Genomic DNA, 14848 nt, shown 5'->3' with positions numbered 1-14848 from the left:
CGACGGTGAGAGGAAAAAAGGAAGAAAGTCGACAGACTGAAAGAAAGACTTTAAAATGCACAACAAATTCTGAAACCTCTGATGTACATTGCACTTCCTGTGTAAAACCACAGTTGCAGATCCATGCAATAGGTCGCGGTTGGGGGGTGGGTGGGAGAGACGGACAAATTTTGTGTCGACATTTAAAAAACCACTACAAATATCAGTTAGCACTTTTAAAAAGAGTCAGCTGACCAATTGTAAAGTCAATGATGATCCTAGATATCTTGCTTCATGTGTCAAAGCCAGCTAACTCATATATAGTTGTGTGTCACCTAGAGCATTTGACAGAGTGATGCTGGAGCCAGGAATTTCTTTAAAAAAATAAATAAATAAAAGGAGGAGAAGGAACTTTTATGGAGTCGACTAAACCATGTTAAGCTTATGACCTCAGTCACCAGGCGAGAGCCGACGGAACTCCTGGCTTGAAGAGAACAAATAGATATTAAAATTTAAAATTGCTCGAGTTTATGTTTTACGTATCTCCACTGCGGCACTTTCGGAGGTGGAAATATTCCCAGGATGAGTCAGAGTGCTACCAGACGATCACGAGTTGGACAGGTTTTTGAAAGGACGTCCATCGCTGATCTCCAAAGAAAGGCACTGACTCATCCAGTTATATTACACTTTCCATTTATTAACCAGCCCGGGCTGTTCAGAGCAATGTGTTAAGACAGTAACAAGCAACTGATCCAGTATCCAGGAGACAGCAGGAGTTTGTTTGCTACTGACCCTGGACCAGGCGTATAAGGTCTGGGACTTTGGACTTGCATACCTTCACCATTAGACAGTCATGTGGATATGAAAGGAAAAGACTGCTAGGAACTTTGAGCTGCATACCGAGTGTATTAGCCACTGACATGGAATTATACAAGCAGTTGTTATATTTCAATTACTTGAAGGGATTTTGCGCCTTTAGAGTTAGTCACTGACCTGGAATAAATCTTATTGAGGATCAGCCAAGAGGTGACTATAAACCTCAGCGCTGGCTGCCGATCTTTGTCCTAAATTCCAATTTCATTAATCAACACTTTAGCACCAGAAGGAACCTTCGGGTACGTACGTTAAACCGCTACTGCTTTTGGAGAAGACACAGAAAGGACTACGGTGTGTTCTGCATACCTACGTTACTCACTCAGTGCGTTTACATGCACATAGAGAAAATCGAATTTCTGCCGTTGCTCGACTGAAATCGAAGTTCTAAATGGCATGGAGACACCTTAGCTAGGCTGAAATCGAACCGAACTTGATTTCTCGTAATCAAGCTACACGACCTAGATTATGCGATTTTTGCCGAGCTACTTAGTGCATGTAAACCCTATCGAGCTACGTAGTCGAGCTACTTACTTCAGCACTGCCCCTTCCGGAAGTGACGAGACCACAAGCGGGAAACACAACAGCCTCGGTCGGCATGACAAAAAATCATGACAACGGCATGAATCTTTTCTTTTTGTGGCATTGTTTGCACTGTTAAAATTTAGCTCACTTACTGTATCACCAAATACATCTGTACAGCTGTTGCATAGCTGTGAATTGTGTACATAAATAAGTCACTGTATTTGTGTGTGTGTGTGTGTGTATATATATATATATATATATATATATATATATATATATATATATCCAACATCTGAAGAATGTCAATAAAAACAAAATAATTGAACTTTTTGTGTGTGTTTATTAAGACATAAGTTAAATTGTAAGCAAAAAATGGACTTTAGAAAAATATACAATTGTGCAAAATAAGTTGTCTTACAAAACAGTGGTCTGCGCAGGACAGTTTGTAGCCATACAGTCTGTTAGAGCAAGCCTAACAGCTTGAGCACGGAACTTGTGAACACAGAACTGCCAGTGTTGCCAGATTGGGCGGTTTTAAGTGCATTTTGGCGGATTTGAACATGTTTTGGGCTGGAAAACGTCAGCAGTATCTGGCAACACTGCTGAAAACTTTGTTTATACTCTTGAATAGCTCTTCTTCATGACAACAACCGGAAGTGTACCAACACGATGGGGCGTGTAGCGCCACCTGTGGCTCGGGCGCACAATGTACCTCACACAATAGCTCGATTCCCTTGTGTGCATGTAGGATTGGATTTCTCTGGCACCCCTGCTGGGACCCTTAGCTCGATTACCGACAGCAGCTCGATTTGGATGTGCATGTAAACGCACTGACTGATCTGAGATCAGAGACAGGGTAAGGTTTGTACATGAGGACATGATATTGCAGTGGTTTCATGCTTCAAATATCTGTATTGGGCATGACCTACGCTAGAATATTTTCTTAATTTTTTTTCGAAGTCCGGTTTACATCAAATCGCGCGCTCTGATTGGCTCGCGAGCGGTCCGGAATCCTACGATCCAGACCATGGTTATGGACCTTTGGCGACTCACTCGTTCACAACAACAAACATGGTTGCAATTTTTTGTCAACATTTATTTTCGCATTTCTCAGTATAATAGCATTAATTTTACAGCATGGATAGCGATAACGACAGTGTTCACAGCAATAACGACAGTGTTCACAGCGAACGCGAGTTTTACTACCCTGAAGACGACGAAATAAAAGAAAACATGTCAGGAGAAAGCCAAAAACAAGCTTGTAGCAGGTTTATTCTAAATATGGTTTCCCTTTCAGGCGCTCTCATTTTCTGTTAGAATTTGGTAAAGAAAAAAATATATTATTTATCAGCTTAAGGTCGGTCCGTATCACGAAATACCGTGACCTCGGCCTTGAAAACACTGACCTCGGCCCAGAGGCCTCAGTCAGTATTTTCAAGACCTCAGTCACGGTATTTCACAATACGGACCTCCCAGCTGGTAAATAATATACATGTATTCCTTTTTTTTTTCCTCAATTATTATTAAACATGAATCCTACTTCTATATCCATAGAAATACTGGAACACACTGGAAAAAGCTGTCAGCATGGTGCTGGCTCTTCAACCTCCGCTCCATCACTCAAGCTCATAATTAGTCGAAACTGCACATGTGCCCTGATTTGTTCTTTTTTAAAATCCCACTCATGCAGTTATTTTTGTTTGTTCCTGCCTGTAATATTTTCTAACACATTCAGGTGGTTTGATTTTCCAAAAAACAAACTAGCTAGCAGCATCTTTAAAAAAAAAAAAAGTCACCACAACCCTGACCAGGCAGTTACTAAGGATGAACTTAATTATAATTCCATCCATATTCACTGGATATGAGCAATCGTACACTCCGATTGGCTACTCTACCACTAGGATATCAGCTCATATACCGTGAGTAGAGAAAAACAAAATAGCAGCATGCATCAAGTCAGATAGATCACTGTTAAGTATTTAAAAGAAACAGAAATGGCGAAAAGAACATAGTTCCCCCAAAATAGCTCCTGTTCCACACTCCAGCCCAGTCGGTGGCGGTAATGCACCTTTAAGTTCGTTTGCCAACCGCCAAAAATCGCTGAAGAAAATGGCAGAACGTGTTACTGAACCAACAGGGGATGAAATAAAAACTCGACTCAAAAACAAAACCCCCAAAAATACAAAAGCAACAAAATATGTAAGGAAAGTATTTGATGGCAAGAACGTATCCTTTTTTAAAAATTATTTTTCAAGAATTATTATTATAAGATTTTTCACAAATTGCTCCTGTTATTTCATTGGTTTGTTTACATTCTAAACGAAAATGATTTTGTCTGATGTTTTGTACACAGTTCTTACTGATCAAATTTGCAAAAAAAAAAAAATACAAAGAAAAATGCTCCGTTTCTCAAAATCCAGTGAAGGTGGATAGAATAAAACAGTTATTCCACTCAATCTTGTCATACATGGCTTATAGCTGACGAGGTGCACATCAGCTCATGTAAAACTCGATTTCATGGAATAACTGTTACATTTATAATCATTAATTCATCTTTGTCCCACAAGCTTGAGAAGCTTGACTGCTCGCTCACAGCCATGAGAGTAAAAACCTCCTGCTCGTATGACTTTGTTTCTTCCGAGTCCTCCGGCTTGTTTCCATTTAGTACGCATTTCTTCATTGTGAATAATGTAATCATATTAGGTTACATCCCTGGCACAAACCAAAACACTGAAACAGACACCCAATACAAACAATTACAAATAAATGCCGATTTGGCATCAAACATTTCCTTCCCTATTTGCCGCAGCTCAGGCAATCTGGAAGAAACCAGTGTAGTGTACCATATACTATTTGATTTTGCCTTGCGATAGTGCAACCATCAGCTCTGTTTGAAGTATCTACCAGTTCCAACTCGACTGAAAACAAGAGTGCTCCGAGAGCACAATGTCCATCCATCCGTCATCTGTAGCCGCTTTATCCTGTTCTACAGGGTCGCAGGCAAGCTGGAGCCTATCCCAGCTGACTATGGGCGAAAGGCGGGGTACACCCTGGACAAGTCGCCAGGTCATCACAGGGCTGACACATAGACACAGACAACCATTCACACTCACATTCACACCTACGGTCAATTTAGAGTCACCAGTTAACCTAACCTGCATGTCTTTGGACTGTGGGGGAAACCGGAGCACCCGGAGGAAAGCCACGCGGACACGGGGAGAACATGCAAACTCCACACAGAAAGGCCCTCGCCGGCCACGGGGCTCGAACCCGGACCTTCTTGCTGTGAAGCGACAGTGCCAACCACTACACCACCGTGCCACCCCACGATATCCCCTACTGGCAACTACGCCATAACTCTGGTAAAATACGACCGAATTGAACAAAATTGCAATGTGTATTACCGACATATACCAAAGAATCCGGCCAAGTTTTGTGAAATTCCTCCAAAAACCGTGACTGGAGTTGATTTCACAAAGCAAGTACCCTTCCCAGGACGGACGAACGCACATCACCACGACATAATCCCCCTTCGGCCAACGGGGGATAATAAAAATTATGAGGGAAGTTGATTTCAGAAAGCGCAAACACCTTGATGAAATTGCCAAAGTAAAAGTTTGTTAATAATCAAGGGCATAACTCTGGGAAAATTTGCCCAAATTAAACAATTTCAATATGCGTATAAACTGTCATATAACAAAGCCTTTTGCAGAGTTTGGTGAAACTCCTCCACAAATTGTGAGAGGGGATGATTTCAGAAGGAAAACACACTCTCGTGAAATTGTCAAAGGATAATTTTGTTCAATCAAGGGCTGTAACTCTGGCAAAATGTGACCCAATTTAACGAAATTGCAATATGCGTACTACCGACATATAACAAAGAATCCTGCCAAGTTTTGTGAAATTCTTTCAAAAATTCTAAGAGGAGTTGATTTCAGAACGCGAGTACCTTTCCTGGGACGGACAGATGGACGGAAATCGCCATGACATAATCCCCCTACGGGCCTTTCGGCCAGCGGGGGATTTTATAAAGAGTTTGGCAAAGCAGCAATTATAGTGGACAAAAGGATTCGACAACAAGCGTAAATTGCTCAAAGAAACGTGATGTGCATTTACGTTTATGTCTATAAACTCTATTGTGCCCATGAACCTCCAACTGTTAGCCAGTTCCCAGTACACGTCATAGGATTTTCTTTATTTAAAGTAAACATGACAACAAGCAAGTCCCCTTAACTACCACACAAACACAGCACTTAATAATGTTTTGACTCACCGGACATTGAAACAAGTCGTGTTTGTACTCAAACGTAACTGAGTGCAAAGCCCAGTCTATGTACCTGACAAACTCACAATCAGTCCACCCTGAAACCTAACACCCTTTTACTGCGAAGTTATACACATGGGCTGTAACTAAAATCCCACACAACAGTCGCATTTAATTACTTGTATTTACTCTAAACACACACCCTCATGCTCCGATGAATACTAAGAGCTAAGAACGAAGATAGAAAGACGACGGATGATCACAATAGGACATTAGCTCGCTCACTTTCTCCCTTTCCCTTAATTGGACGGAGTATCGGGCTACCAGAACAACAGGTGCACTATCTGCATGTGTAACACACCGTCCCTCTCTGCTTCGTCTTCAGCGAAGGGCGCGGCAGCTTTGCTTTATTCCTGACAAAGCCTCCTCCCCAAAGACGCTCTGAAGAGGACAAAAGCCGAGTGCTGAAGAGCTCCGAGCTCGAGTTACAGCCGTGTCAAAAGCCGTGCAGCTCTGTAAAGTGCTTCTCAAAGCTGCACGGAGAACCCGAGAGCATTTCAGAACAGGGCAGCTCATTTAAAGCATCCCGTCTTCCAGAGCTCGAGTTCTAAAGCTGCATTCACTTTAGGCGCAGACAAATCACTGTTGTCAGCTCGAGTGATTTACGCCGGCCATTCTTTGGAATGTCTGATGAGAAATTGTAGGAGACAAAACGTTGAGGAAAAAAAAAAAAAAATTATATGGAAGGGGAACAATCGATAAACACTAACTATTCATTCATGGCCAGTCCTTCTTGAGAAGTATAAAACAGTCGGCTCTGTGCTGCATCTACGTTTGAATCTTCCAATTCGAAGTTGGAGAATAGAGAACGGGTAGACAAAATGATCCATTCATTAGCGAGCCTGGATCACAAAAGAGCATACGATGGGCTAGCTAGTTAAGTGCATTATTATGGACAAAGCATAATGAACGAGAACATCATGTCTACAGAGAGAGAAAAAAATATATATTAATTATGTGTATCAAATACCACAAGTACATTAAACATTTTTATGAATTCAATTTTTCTGATTTGTGAACATCGTTAAGCCTACTTGTCTGCCAGGCAACTATGAATGGGGGGGGAAAAAAAAAAAAAAACTATTCAACTGGGCATGAAATCTGTTTGCCCCATGTGTCTGGATTCCCGATTAACCCATTCCAACAAGAATCCACTCTGGTGCCTCGTATAATCCTTGAGTCTAATCACCTCAGAGTACTTCTACTAGACACTACAATGGACTGGAAGCTTTCAAGGACTAAAGAATAAATATTAAAGGGATTTGATGCTTGCTGCCGAAGTGAGAATCGTAGCTCTGAAATGCGCAATATGCCATTTATGATGTCTTATCAATTTTTTTTTAAACAATATGTCCACAGGGCGGCACGGTGGTGTAGTGGTTAGCGCTGTCGCCTCACAGCAAGAAGGTCCTGGGTTCGAGCCCCGGGGCTGGCGAGGGCCTTTCTGTGCGGAGTTTGCATGTTCTCCCCGTGTCCGCGTGGGTTTCCTCCGGGTGCTCCGGTTTCCCCCACAGTCCAAAGACATGCAGGTTAGGTTAACTGGTGACTCTAAATTGACCGTAGGTGTGAATGTGAGTGTGAATGGTTGTCTGTGTCTATGTGTCAGCCCTGTGATGACCTGGCGACTTGTCCAGGGTGTACCCCGCCTTTCGCCCGTAGTCAGCTGGGATAGGCTCCAGCTCGCCTGCGACCCTGTAGAAGGATAAAGCGGCTAGAGATAATGAGATGAGAATGAGATGAATATGTCCACATTCACTGGATACGAGCAATTGTGCGCTCTGATTGGCTACTAGGCTATCAACTCCTATACCATGAGTAGAGAAAAACAGAATGGTGGAGCGTTTCGCTGAACCAACAGAGGACAAAATAAAAACTCTACTTGAAAACACCCCCCCCCAAAAAAAAATGGAATAAAAGTATATCTTTATTTTTCAAGAATTATTTTAGCGTTTTTCACAAATTGGAACTGCCCATTTGTTTACATTCTGAACAGAATGGTTTTTGTCGGACGTTTTGTAAGAATAAGTATTTATTTATCGAGTTTGCAAAAAATAAAAATGCTCCGGTTCTCAAAACCCAGTGAACATGGATAGAATAAAACAGTTATTCTGCTCAACCTCGTCGTACATGGCTTACGGCTGACGAGGCGCGCATCAGCTCATGCACGACTCGATGTCTATTATATGTAATCAGAATCCCAGAAGCCTTATTACTCATTTGTGTGCTTCTGTAAATGAGGGTCTGTTAAATCCTTGTTAAAAAGACTCCAACAGAAATGTCTACAGTCCATATTAAGTAAAGAATGCAAAAAAGAGATTCACCAAATAGTAACCTTGGCTTTTCCATACTGCTGTTAAACCCCAGCATCCATCCTGTTCAGCTCACACTACACTGGTGAATTATATCGGCGCGTCCTCACGTTTCAGCGGAAGGCAACTTGATTAATATCAGTATCGCTGTTCAAATAAAGTTCTCTCTACTGGCCTACAACATGAATGGATGGACAGACGGATGGGATTGGATCTATTTGAAGGGCCCCTATTCTTAAGTGTGTGTGGGAATGTGGGTGGGAACGGCGAACAATGAAACTAAGACCACTGATGTCTTTTTGACAGCAGAAGCAGAGAAGATGAAAATGCTATTATTTTTAGGGGGCCATGCACTTTGTGCTCAGAACCCTCTTGTAGTTTTAAATAGGTAAACGGAGTCAAAAAGCAGTTTTTGCAGTCAGGCTGATGGATTAGAGCCAAGCAGTCTTATTCATGCATGTTAAAAGTGGAGGCCAGGGCTTATCAGCTCTGCTGTGGGCAGCACAGTCAGTACGTTTACATGCACATCCAAATCGAGCTGCTGTCGGTAATCGAGCTAAGGGTCCCAGCAGGGGTGCCAGAGAAATCCAATCCTACATGCACACAAGGAAATCGAGCTATTGTGTGAGGTACATTGTGCACCCGAGCCACAGGTGGCGCTACACGCCCCATCGTGTTGGTACACTTCCGGTTGTCGTCATGAAGAGCTATTCAAGAGTATAAACAAAGTTATCAGTTCCGTGTTCACAAGAGTGTTTGTAGTTTGTATGTACGAACAGAAGTGCTCCTAATAAAATGGCCACTAAGTTGAAGTTGATTTGTAATGGTGAACATATTAACTGTTAGCCTGCTAACATGCTAATAACTTACCAACTAATTGGAAATGGGTGCGTACATGCCCAGACACAAGTGTTCCTAATAAGGTGGCGGCTAAGGTGAAGTGTCATGCCGACCGAGGCTGTTTTTTTTTTTTTCCTCGACCGAGGCTGTTGTTTCCCGCTTGTGGTCTCGTCACTTCCGGAAGGGGCAGTGCTGAAGTAAGTAGCTCGACTACGTAGCTCGACAGGGTTTACATGCACTAAGTAGCTCGGCAAAAATCGCATAATCTAGGTCGCGTAGCTCGATTACGAGAAATCCAGTTCGGTTCAATTTCAGCCTAGCTAAGGTGTTTCCATTAAACGCACTGTGTGAACCGAGGTGTTTTCTGACTGACCAGAGGATCACGTTCGACTTAAAGTTTCAAAGCCTTAATTTTATCTAAGGCGCAAGGAGTCAATTCTCTGTGCTGAGGGAATGTCAAAAAAAAAAAAAAAGGATGAAAGTGAATAGTATTTAGTTCGATAAGAACGTGGGTGAGGCATCCTGTCCATTTAAACACCTCTAATGGCTGAAAATTACCACTATTCCACTGTGGGTCACGCACACTACAATATCTAAACCAGCTTGAGGAACAGGAGCTTATTCTCCCACTGACACACACAAAAACCTACACCCACAGGTCAAAACTGTCAGATATCTTTGTGGGAACACGCACGCATACCTGACCGCTCTGACAATAGGCAGTTGCACCAGATTGCATCACACAAACTCTCTCAGATCCTCTCCCAGACTTTCATATAAACATCAGATGGCAGATATAAAGCTCCTAATGAGCTGAGGGATGTGGCGGCGCTTTCTTGTAGAATCCTGAGATGTGGAATGCTTGCTATGTTTGGACTGAGGAGATAGAAAACACACTTCCTGTCTGTGCCTACACCCTCTGATAACATCCTCCATGCATGTACGAGAGCGCTGAGAACTATGCAGAAGGGGAAAAGAACGACGGGGAACATCTGTTTGTGCGACATGCAGAAAGTGGCAAACAGAAAGCACGTGAGCTTCTGAAGGACCCCACTAACTTGATTGCATCTCAAGTACATCTGTGTGTATGCGTGTGAGAATGTGAGTGCATGTGTGGGTGGGAACTGCGAACAAAGCTTTGATTCCCGTCACTAACATCTGCACTGACAGGAAGTTTACAATAGGAGTGGCACAGTGCTGCCGGGCCCAATTTCACCCTCTCCCTCCTTTGCTCCCTTCTTCCTCCCACCCTTTCTCATCCTCTGGAGAATGAGGGAAGGTTCTTCAGTGCCTAGCACAGTTTACATGTAGCATAAACACCGAAACGGCCAACCACCCCAGCTATTCGGGTTCAATAAACAACTTGGACATGAGCAACGTTTTTTTTTGTTTTGTTTTTTTAAAGTGTGAGCACTCTTATCTGAAGCTCCAAATTTGTGTTCAAAAACAAGATCAAAACACTCTGGATGTGCCTCAGAGGAAAGAACGTCAATTTAAAAAAAAAAAAAGTCACTAATGGTTGTCCGCAAAAGCAGACGATGTGCTGCGGGATTTCATATTTATGGCAGCGGATTTTGGCAGAGAGCGGCTGGAAAAACCAACACACCGACGTGAATGGCTCTTTGAGCACTGAAACGAGGCTCACACTGGCACTCTTTCACCAAAAAAAAATATATATATATATCCCTTCCTCCAAGTGAGGTGTGCAAGGAAAGAGCAGGACAAGGCCGGTTAGTGTGAAGTGCACCAGTTTAAATAAACGGACACTGAGGCATGAGGACACACAAGGACGAGTCTTGTCCAAGTGAAAAACCTGCACAACCGCAGACTTTCACACTGCCTTATTCAGTAGTGTCCAAAAATCTCTGCTCACTAACGATTCGTATTGAAACAGTCACGTGATACATTATCGAATAAGAAGTATTTCTTAACCAGTATATACTGTACCAGTTTGAACATGTTATTTATTTATTTTGGAAGTCAATCCTGTGCTCTGATGAAATAAAAATCTTTTTGGTCCCCGTTACATAACTGATATAGTTCACTCTGAATATTCTGCATATTTATTATGTTGCACAGCAATATCTAATTACTCCGTGTGTGTGTGTGTCTCAGGTTTTGCTCTGGCTTCTTAATTGTGGTATGAGAACAGGGTTGTTGTTGACGTCTTTAGTGGAAGCAGCTGTTGGAGATGAACATATGGCTTCAGCTCACAACAACACAACAATTCAGCCATGCTTCAAAAAAAAAAAAAAACTGCAAAAGAAAAAAAAAAGAAACCCTTTTGTGGTCTTTTCCCCAGCAAAAGTAGATTTGAGAGGAGACAAATACAGCATGGACATAAACTTCAAACTTTATTAAAAAAAAGTGATAATGCACATACTTCAAATCATAAAAAAAATACAATTACATTTAAAAATGTATGCCAGATATTTGTCTTAAAGTGCCATTTCACCATTGGATAAACTTCATTGGCATAAAATACAATATATTTTATGACAACATGACCAGACAGAGAAATCTTTTAGCTTCAAAATGATATATCAAACATAATTTTTTGACAACGACAAGTATATTAATTTTGCGACCAAAGTCACCTACCCTTTTAATTTCCGCGCGGTAGTGAAACGTGACGTCATCGGCAGGTTCCCCTTCTTGTGTACCACGTCACGTGTGACGTAGCACAGGTTATCAGCAATGGCGGATAGAACGCGATTTCCACTTGTCGATTGCTGTGCCAATATTCACAATCGACCGTCTCCTTTGGGCATCACTTGCTATTTTCCTTCGCTTCTTTTCCGAAGCTGACAATCGCGTTCTATCCGCCATTGCTGATAATCTGTGCCACGTCACACGTGACGTGGTACACAAGAAGGGGAACCTGCCGATGACATCACGTTTCACTACCACGCGGAAATTAAAAGGGTAGGTGACTTTGGTCGCAAAATTAATATACTTGTCGTTGTCAAAAAAATTATATGTTTGATATATCATCACACATCACATCACATCACATTATCTCTAGCCGCTTTATCCTTCTACAGGGTCGCAGGCAAGCTGGAGCCTATCCCAGCTGACTACGGGCGAAAGGCGGGGTACACCCTGGACAAGTCGCCAGGTCATCACAGGGCTGACACATAGACACAGACAACCATTCACACTCACACCTACGGTCAATTTAGAGTCACCAGTTAACCTAACCTGCATGTCTTTGGACTGTGGGGGAAACCGGAGCACCCGGAGGAAACCCACGCGGACACGGGGAGAACATGCAAACTCCACACAGAAAGGCCCTCGCCGGCCCCGGGGCTCGAACCCAGGACCTTCCTGCTGTGAGGCGACAGCGCTAACCACTACACCACCGTGCCGCCCCCTTGATATATCATTTTGAAGCTAAAAGATTTCTCTGTCTAGTCATGTTGTCATAAAATATATTGTATTTTATGCCAAAAAAATACATCCAATGGTGGAATGGCACTTTAAAAGTTCACAAGCTTGTTTCACATATTTAATACAGTTTTAGTGGGTTTTTTTTTTAAAGTGTACAAACTTGAGGGTTATATAACTTGAACACTACTACTAGTACTACTAATAATAATTTTCAAAATAATTAAATTTGCATTAAATAATTTAATTATTTAGCAATTTATATTTATTACTACTATTAACCACAACAATAATAATAATAATCACCACCATCATGTCTAAAAGTAGCCTTTGTGGTAGAGATAAATGTTCAGGTGTAATTGGGTGTCAATTTATGCAAGGTCATGATTTATTTAAATACACTGAGATTGATCTCTCTCTCTCTCTCTCACACACACACACACACACTACTGTCCTTGTGAGGAAGTCCCACTGACACACACCATCCATTAAATGCGCCAATTCATGTTGCTTTAGATCACTAATCTCACATTAATTCCTTCAGCAAAAGTAAACATGTAGCTTCCTGTAGGTTTGCTCTGGTGACTGAGGGTAAGGTTAGCGTTATTCTAAAGTGATTTTATTTTTTATTATTTATTTATTATTATTTTCCTCATTAAATATCCCAACCCAGTCAAACTCCTATTCATGTGGAGACATTTGGTCCAAAAACTTGGCTCCACACACGGACTGGTTGTGTCTGTGTGAATTTTACAGTCTTATATAAATGTCATGGTCGATATCTCATGAAACGGTAAATTGTTGCAGCCCTTGTTTCTACAATCTGCGGCATAACGTGGAAAATTATATTAGAACTTATATTATAGCTGTGTCATGAATGTACAAATAAATAAATGAAATTAAACGGATATTAATATGTTACTGTCACAAGTGTGTGTGTGTGTTCATACCGTGTGTTCCATCCTGCTCCCTTTGCCCATCCTGCTCCGTGACGGAGGGTCTATTTCTATTTCCCAACTTTTTCCAAACGTTTTCTTTTCTTTCTCTTTTTTTTTTTGAAAAACACGCTCAAAACAAATAAATCCCGGCCCGTAACTTCACCGAGGTCCGTTTCGAATCCGACTATCGTTTTCTTCTCATTTTCAGCGAGCGAAACTAAGCATTTGGAGCCGCCGCTGTGTGTAACCGAAGCCTCCGCGGTCCAGCAGCTGAGAAACTTTAGTCGAAAACTTTGGCCTTTGAGTCTGTTGACGTCATACCCACGTCGCGCGCCGGGTTCTCGGCCAATCGTTGAGCTGCACTGAGGCGCGTGCAGTGATTTCTCATGCCTAGGGGCGGGGCCGCCATTTTAGAAGAGCATGTTTTTTTGGTTGTTATTTACACAGTTGGTGTTTGTCCAAGAAGCTGAATAGTACCGCACTAAATAGTATTATATGTAAAGTAAAAGTAAATATGATTCTGTGGTCTAGTAGTCATAATTACATAATTAACAGTCAGTAAATAACTATCTACCTCTCTCTCTCTCTCTCTATATATATATATAGGGCAGCACAGTGGTGTTGTAGCACTGTCGCCTCACAGCAAGAAGGTTCTGGATTCAAACCCAGTGGGGGCCTTTCTGTGCAGCAAGAGACAATGAGATGATATGAGATTTCATCCGTCACCTCTTAATCCGAATGTATACGTAGGGCGGCAGGGTGGTGTAGTGGTTAGCGCTGTCGCCACACAGCAAGAAGGTCCGGGTTTGAGCCCCGTGGCCGGCGAGGGCCTTTCTGTGCGGAGTTTGCATGTTGTCCGCGTGGGTTTCCTCCGGGTGCTCCGGTTTCCCCCACAGTCCAAAGACATGCGGGTTAGGTTAACTGGTGACTCTAAATTGACCGTGAGTGTGAATGGTTGTTTGTGTCTATGTGTCAGCCCTGTGATGACCTGGCGACTTGTCCAGGGTGTACCCCACCTTTTGCCCGTAGTCAGCTGGGATAGGCTCCAGCTTGCCTGCGACCCTGTAGAACAGGATAAAGTGGCTAGAGATAATGAGATGAGATGAGATTTCATCCGTCACCTCTTAATCCGAATATATATGTAGGGCGGCATGGTGGTGTAGTGGTTAGCTCTGTCGCCTCACAGCAAGAAGGTCCGGGTTCAAGCCCCATGGCCGGCGAGGGCCTTTCTGTGCGGAGTTTGCATGTTCTCCCCGTGTCCGCGTGGGTTTCCTCCGGGCTCTGCGGTTTCCCCCACAGTCCAAAGACATGCAGGTTATGCTAATTGGTGGCTCTAAATTGACCGTAGGTGTGAATAGTTGTCTGTGTCTAAGTGTCAGCTCTGTGATGACCTGGTGACTTGTCCAGGGTGTACGCCGCCTCTCACCCGTAGTCAGCTGGGATAGACTCCAGCTTGCCTGCGACCTTGTAGAATATATATATATATATATAAAATGAAGTAAATCTTTGAGAGGTGAATGTATAGGGCGGCACGGTGGTGTAGTGGTTAGCACTGTCGCCTCACAGCAAGAAGGTCCGGGTTCAAGCCCCGTGGCTGGCGAGGGCCTTTCTGTGTGGAGTTTGCATGTTCTCCCCGTGTCCGCGTGGGTTTCCTCCGGGTGCTCCGGTTTCCC

General features: G+C 42.8%; 1 protein-coding gene across 1 annotated transcript in view; it reads right to left on the bottom strand.

Moving 5' to 3' along the window:
- The window catches only part of tnfrsfa (tumor necrosis factor receptor superfamily, member a), a 61648-nt gene extending 48200 nt beyond the window's left edge, over nt 1–13448 (bottom strand). Inside the window, exon 1 of the mRNA XM_060935590.1 lies at nt 13188–13448. Coding sequence (XP_060791573.1) covers nt 13188–13217 — 30 coding nt within the window. The 5' untranslated portion in view covers nt 13218–13448. The remainder of the gene's footprint in view (nt 1–13187) is intronic.
- Nucleotides 13449–14848: the final 1400 nt, after the last annotated feature.

Source organism: Neoarius graeffei, chromosome 12 (assembly GCF_027579695.1).
Source record: "Neoarius graeffei isolate fNeoGra1 chromosome 12, fNeoGra1.pri, whole genome shotgun sequence".
Classification (NCBI taxonomy): domain Eukaryota; kingdom Metazoa; phylum Chordata; class Actinopteri; order Siluriformes; family Ariidae; genus Neoarius; species Neoarius graeffei.
This window is presented reverse-complemented; position numbering and strand designations above follow the sequence as displayed.